This window comes from Sander lucioperca, chromosome 20, assembly GCF_008315115.2.
Source record: "Sander lucioperca isolate FBNREF2018 chromosome 20, SLUC_FBN_1.2, whole genome shotgun sequence".
NCBI lineage: Eukaryota > Metazoa > Chordata > Actinopteri > Perciformes > Percidae > Sander > Sander lucioperca.
The window spans coordinates 22,927,332-22,934,831 of NC_050192.1; the positions used below are offsets into that span (position 1 = coordinate 22,927,332).

The following is a 7,500-nucleotide window of genomic DNA, read 5'->3' on the forward strand; positions in this document are numbered from 1 at the left end:
TAAAAGAGTACTTCCTGTATTAATAGATGAGAAAATAAGAGGGATTAAAAGGGTAATTTGTGTCTGCAGGTCTGCTGAGGAACGAGACGTTAGAGAGCACGGCGACGCAACACACGCTCCTCGACCTGGCGCCCGGGCGACTGTACAACGTTACCGTGGTGACGGAGGCTGGCGGGCTGCATAGCGGCCAGACGACGGCGGCTCAAACAGGTACAGAGAGAAGAAGAAGGAGACAGGAAGTAAAGGAAATCAATAAGGAAATACATCTAAAATCTCTTTCGCAGCTCCCGCCGCCGTCTCCAACCTCACCGCCGACTACAACAACAGCACCAGCTTGCTGTTGTCATGGCAGCGTCCCGCGGGCGACCTGGACGCGCTCTTCGCCACCGTCTCGAGCAATGGCACGAGCCGCTGGGAGACGACGCTTCCGCCGGACGCCATGGAGGTCGCCGTCGACCAGCTGACTCCCGGCTCGGCCTATCGGGTCGCGGTGACGTCCAGGAGCGGCAAGCTGACGAGCCAATCAGAAATCACCGTCAGGACAGGTGAGGTTCTTTTCTTGGTTGTGGTTAGAAGGGATACAGCTACAGCTAGAAGGGATACAGCTACGGGTACAAGGGATACAGCTACGGCTAGAAGGGATACAGCTACGGCTAGAAGGGATACAGCTACGGCCGGAAGGGATACGGCTACGGCCAGAAGGGATACAGCTACGGCTAGAAGGGATACAGCTACGGCTAGAAGGGATACAGTTACAGCTAGAAGGGATACAGCTACGGCCGGAAGGGATACGGCTACGGCCAGAAGGGATACAGCTACGGCTAGAAGGGAAACAGCTACGGCTAGAAGTTATGCAGAATTTCACCCAAGAAACGCATGTTCATTCCTCTGTAGTGTTTTAATCCAAACCTAGTCTTGCATTGCCAGACCACATTGCTGTGGAGGAAGGTCTGGCTAGTCCACACAGCATTCTGGGATGGGAGAAAAACGTGCTCTGGTTTATTGGCATTTCTTTAAATCAATCATAATCATCTTGGGCGGAGCTAAACGCCGGACGGAGCCACGGTGCCTCTGCTAAATAGTCTCAGGAAGGAACTTGTTTTGGTGGAACGTGTGTACGTTCAAAAGTAGTTTTAGTCGTGCAACAGAAAACTCAGATTGGACAGATAGTCTAGCTAGCTGTCTGGATTTACCCTGCAGAGATCTGAGGAGCAGTTAACCATAGTCCTCACAAATCCACCAGAGGTTAGAACGCCAACACAGAGACAGAGGAAGGGGACGGGACATCCAAAAAGAAGGACATCAGGCGGAATTTCTGGCAGAACAAGAGCAATCCTGGACTAATCCAAACCCAGAATCAGAAAATAGTTGATTGCCACTATAAACCACTATTTTGTTCCTAAACTTTACTCTCGTCGCCGTAGCTGTGTCCCTTCTAGCCTTTAACCTCTTTTCATCTCTCTTTCTTTTTCATTGTTTTTATTTCTTCATCCTTTGTGTCTCGTCTCCAGCTCCGGCGGCAGCGTCCCTCCTCTCCCTGTCTCCCTCTCCCTCCCCCTCTGGCAGCGGCCTCCTCCTGTCTTGGTCGCCCCCCGCTGGTCGCTGGGAGAGCTACACGCTGCTCCTGTTTGACGGGTCGCAGCTGTTAGTCAGCGCCACTCCGGAGCGAGAGGCGTCGAACTTCAGCTTCCCCGGGACGGGACTAACGCCTGGGAGGCTGTACAGAGCTGTGCTAAGAGTGGAGAGCGGAGGACTGACGGCTGAGAGCAGCTGTGAAGGAGCAACAGGTCAGACTACTGCAGGAATATACAACATCATATCATGTTTTGCTGGAAACAGATATGGGGCCCTATCTTGCACCCGACGGAGCGCAGTACAAAGCCCGACGCAAAGTGTCTTTGCTATTTTAAGACCGTCCAGCGCCCACGTCGTTTAAATAACAAATGCACCTGTGCCCATCTGTGGTCCATGGGCGTGCTGGTCTTACAGGGAGGTGTGTGATTAATGAAGACACTAAGTACAACCCTTTTGAACCATGCACCCAGCGCACAGACACTTTTTTCCGCCGTTAAACTAGCAAAAGTGGATTTGGACACGCCCTAAACACACCTGCGCCAGGCGCTTCATGCCGTGTGCTCTGATCATTAAAATAGGGCCCATGATGTAGTCACCGTCAGCGGTACCGTAGAAACAGAAAATATTTAGGTCAATCATTGGTAAAAATAATAAATACAAAATATTGATACTGGGGACAAAAAAAATCAAGACACATACGTGAATTTTGATTTCTTCCCACCACTAATATATACATATTACTGCAGAAAATATAGACATAAAATGACTACGGGAGGAATATACAGAAACATCGTTGCAGAAATGTATAACAAGAAAGGTATATGATGGCACAAATATGACAGAAAATACATAAACTTAACAAAATACCACCGCTGCTGACAGACTGAGATTATTATTCTAAGTGTCTGACAACATTATGAAAGGATCCCTACAGAGATAGACCTTTTAGTTAAAGAGTAAGATTAATTTTTGTTTAACAAAATCACCATCACCAAACCCACCAGACTCCATGTAAATAATCAGGACTTTTATCATCATAAAACACACTTCATTCAAAGTCGACAAAAACTAAATCAAACTACCAAAAGCCGTCTTGGTTCATCTTTCCACTGTTCCAACAATCACCAATCTCGTTTGGTTGAAATAAACCCTTAATTCACCCATTTACATGTGGAAACATGCTGGCTCTATACACGCTAAAAGTCCTGATTATTTACATGGAGTCTGGTGGAAATATGCTGGCTCTATACACGCTAAAAGTCCTGATTATTTACCTGGAGTCTGGTGGAAATATGCTGGCTCTATACACGCTAAAAGTCCTGATTATTTACATGGAGTCTGGTGGAAATATGCTGGCTCTATACACGCTAAAAGTAGTGATTATTTACATGGAGTCTGGTGGAAATATGCTTATATGTTTGGTGATGGTGATTTCGGGGCTATTTCATGTTAAACTAAAAGGATCTTACTCTTTAACTAAAAGGTCTATCTCTGTAGGGATCCTTTCATAATGTTGTCAGACACTTAGAATAATAATCTGAGTCTGTCAGCGGCAACAAACAGAACTTTTAGTGGACGGAAAATGAAGGTGAGCAATTGCCCGTTAACTGTTAACGTATACTGGACCAATTTCAAAGATTGTTGTTCCCATCAGTCACTTAGACACAAAAACATGACACAATAGGTTGAAAAAATACCAAACTTACCCTTTAAATAAAACCATGTGAGTAGTTTAGAGAGGAAATCACTCTTAAACTGGGTTAATAACGTTGTCCTACAGATAACACAAACAAACACCTGTCCATGTGCTGTTTCTATGCTCGTATAAGAAAACAGCAGCAAATCTTTTGTTGTTGTGTCCTCCGTGTTTTCACCACCTGATGCTCTCGGCTACGGCCAACCGTTGGTGGCAGTCATGCAACAAGTTGTTATGCCAAACGCCAATATAACAGAAGAGGAAGAACACGCATCCCGACCATGTGAACGCTGGCAGTCAACAACCTAACAACCTAATCACGGGGGCGGTCCCTGATATTCCCAGGTTGCATGAACGCAGCATAAGCTCTTACCTGAACTCACCTTGTGTCTCTGCAGTTCCGGCCTCGGTGTTGGACCTCCACGTACGACACTCTGACGAGACATCGCTCAGCGCCATGTGGAGCCACGCCCCCTCTGGGTCACGTGACAGCTACTTCCTGACCCTTCGCCACGGTAACCATCCAGTATTTTTGATTTAACTTTTTTTCTGTGGCTCAGAGCTTAGATGTAGATGATTAACCGATATTGTAATTATCGCTTCCTGTGTCTCTCGTAGGTAACGTCACCGTGGATACCAGGGAGGTGGAGCCAAACATGAGGGAGTGCACGCTCAACGTGCTCACACCTGGGCGTCTGTACACCATCACCGTGACAACCAGGAGTGGGAAACTGAACACCTCCGTGTCATTGGAAGGGAGGACAGGTTTGTTTTGATATCTGTGACTTCTCAGAAATACATCTTAAAGGTAAAAATATTCATTAGTGCAGTCCAAACTTTTACAACTTAAGGTACTTTAATTAATTGTAAATGATCTAATTTGAGTTATTTTAACCTTCCATCCTTAAAATTAACTTTGCTGTCGGGTTTGCGAGCAGATATTTGCACTCTGAGGACACAGATTGAGTTTTTTTCTTGGAATTAAAGGACCAAAAGTGCAAAAAATTACACATTTTGGAGATTTTAAAGGCAGGTACCTTGCTTTGTCGTTTGTTTTTGGGGCCGGCAATGTTGAATACGACAGAAAACTACATGTTTGATGTCTTATTCAATATCTAAAGACACACACACACACACACACACACACACACACACACACACACACACATACACACACACACACAGATAGACGCACACACACACACACACACACACACACACACACACACACACACACACTAGCACACACACACACACACACGCAGGCAGAAACACATACACACACAAACACACACACACACACACACACACACACACAGGCAGAAACACACACACACACACACACACACACACACACACACACTAGCACACACACACACACACACGCAGGCAGAAACACACACACACGCAGGCAGAAACACATACACACACACACACACACACTAGCACACACATGCACACGCAGGCAGAAACACACACACACACACACACACACACACACACACACACACACACACACACACACACACACAGAGATAAACTGTGTCGTTGCGGACTCTCAGCAGAAACACGACATCAAGGCCCGTGGACCAAATTAAAGTGTACATAACAGGGCTGAGGTTATACTGTTAGTTGAGCTTCACTACATGATAGTAATTAAACAATTACAATAGTACGGTCAGATGAAAGAATAATCAAATTAATAGGTATAATATCTGGGTTGCTCAGACTTGCAGGTGCTGGTCCTCATGTGTGTAGTAACTATACAGTGTGTGTATTTGTATGTGTTGCAGTTCCCATGGCGTTGCAAGCGATTACTCTGACATGCTCCGGGGTCAACAGCCTTCAGGCATCATGGGAAAAACCACCGGGAGACGTGGACTCGTTCACTCTGACTCTCCTGCAAGACAGGTGTGTTTCTAAACAAGGAAGAGTGGAAGCAGGGAGGTTCTGCTCGCCTACTGTAGCTCTATCAAATGTTAATTATACAATGAGAAGATCCAACCGGGCTATCTGATTGGTCAACTATACATTTAGGCTCAGATTATTATTCTAAGTGTCTGACAACATTATGAAAGGATCCCTACAGAGATAGACCTTTTTGTTAAAGATTAAGATCCTTTTAGTTTAACATGGAACAGCCCTGAAATCACCATCACCAAACCCACCAGACTCCATGTAAATAATCAGTACTTTTACCGTGTATAGAGCCAGCATATCTCTACAAGTAAATGGGTGAATTAAGGGTTTATTTCAACCAAACCAGAGTGGTGATTGTTGGAACAGTGGAAAGATGAACCAAGACGGCTTTTGGTAGTTTTATTCTGTTTCTGTCCACTTTGAATGAAGTGTGTTTTACGATGATAAAAGTACTGATTATTTACATGGAGTCTGGTGTAGTTTGCTGATGGTGATTTCAGGGCTGTTTCATGTTAAACTAAAAGGATCTTACTCTTTAACTAAAAGGTCTATCTCTGTAGGGATCCTTTCCATAATGTTGTCAGACACTTAGAATAATAATCTGAGTCTGTCAGCGGCAAAAACAGAACTTTTGGTGGACGCTAAACTGAAGGTGCACAATTGCCCGTTAACATTACATTGCAGCTTTCGCCGCTGTCTCGCCTAATACTGGACCATTGTCAAAGATTGTTGTTCCCATCAGTCACTTAGACACAAAAATTCATAAACATCTTAAAGGTCCAGTGTGTAACGTGTTTAGTTCATTATCAAATCAGTGTTGCCCGTTTCACAAACTTGTCCTTTTTCATGAATATTGACCACCACCATCAATTCCAAGTATTCCTTTTGGCTCAAAATTTAATATTTGCGTTTGCATGAACTGGGGTAGACGCTCCATATTCATGCTCCATCTTGAAATACGTTAGCCGGTAAGGGACATACAGGACGTACTGCTCCACCTTTCACGTTTTCTCTGTCACATGATGAACTAACAGCTGCTGCTAATGCTGCTAACGGGTATCGTAGCTTCCCGGCCCCGGCAAGTTTGAAGAAGGAAACATGGAGGACCACACGTATTCAAAATCCAAATTTCAGGAACAGGAGTCTTCTTCTTCGCCCAGAAAAAGAAAACGGAGATTGAAAAGAGCAAGAGACCGGCTTTTTGAAGCGTGAAGACTACCGTAGACACTGCAGGTTAACAGGGAAAACATTTGAACTAACAGATATCAGCATGAAACATCCCCAGCTGATTACTGACTTTAAAGGTCCCATGACATGCTGCTCTTTGGATGCTTTTATATAGACCTTAGTGGTCCCCTAATACTGTATCTGAAGTCTCTTTTAATACGTACTTTGAACTGCGTGGTGAGAGAGAGTTGATTGATATATGATCTCAACGCTAGATGGGAGACATTCCCACACATTGGACCTTTAAACTGGGTCAAATGTTTAAAAAGTTGAACCAGAATACATGGACTTTTATTTTGATGTCTGTCTAATGTTTTGCGTGTTCAGTGTCGTGGTTCAGAACTACAGCGTTCCGGTTGGTTCTTCTTCTCTGCTGGTTGCTGGTTTGACTCCCGGCGCCCTCTACCGGCTGCAGGCCGCCGCCGTCAGCGGGGGGCTGCGCTCTGCAAGCACCAGTCTGGAGGCACGCACCGGTGAGTTACTCCAAGTTACATTTCAGATTCAAACTGCCGCTATTATTACTGATAATGTAATTATTATCTCTAATTTGAGTATTAGGGTTTTTTAGGGTAGCGTTATATTTCATGTAGTCCATGTCCACGACGTTCAACTTCAGGGACTGTTTAGGTGCTGCCTGAAATTCCGCCCGATGTCCCTTTTTTCGGCCGGATGTCCGTCCCCTTCCTCTGTCTCTGTGTTGGCGTTCTAACCTCTGGTGGATTTGTGAGGACTATGGTTAACTGCTCCTCAGATCTCTGCAGGGTAAATCCAGACAGCTAGCTAGACTATCTGTCCAATCTGAGTTTTCTGTTGCACGACTAAAACTACTTTTGAGCGTACACATGTTCCACCAAAACAAGTTCCTTCCTGAGACTATTTAGCAGAGGCACCGTGGCTCCGTCCGGAGCTTAGCACTGCCCAAGATGACTGTGATTGGTTTAAAGCAGTGTTTCTCAAATGGGGGTACATGTCCCCCTAGGGGTACTTTGGAGGACTGCAGGGGGTACGTGAGATTTTTTGCAAAATGTGTTTCAGTTACAAGGCTGTAGTTACTTCTCCTGTCTTGTTTTTCCAAGTTTTGT

At 45.1% G+C, this 7,500-nt stretch overlaps 1 protein-coding gene across 3 annotated transcripts in view; it reads left to right on the forward strand.

Moving 5' to 3' along the window:
* LOC116051995 (protein tyrosine phosphatase receptor type b) overlaps positions 1-7,500 on the forward strand; it is a 65,713-nt gene that overhangs the window by 15,024 nt on the left and 43,189 nt on the right. For all 3 annotated transcript variants that reach the window (XM_031302478.2, XM_031302479.2, XM_031302480.2), the window contains exons 4-10: positions 70-210; positions 285-545; positions 1,512-1,787; positions 3,670-3,786; positions 3,890-4,036; positions 5,065-5,182; positions 6,746-6,891. In XM_031302478.2, the coding sequence (XP_031158338.2) occupies positions 70-210; positions 285-545; positions 1,512-1,787; positions 3,670-3,786; positions 3,890-4,036; positions 5,065-5,182; positions 6,746-6,891 (1,206 nt within the window). The remainder of the gene's footprint in view (positions 1-69; positions 211-284; positions 546-1,511; positions 1,788-3,669; positions 3,787-3,889; positions 4,037-5,064; positions 5,183-6,745; positions 6,892-7,500) is intronic.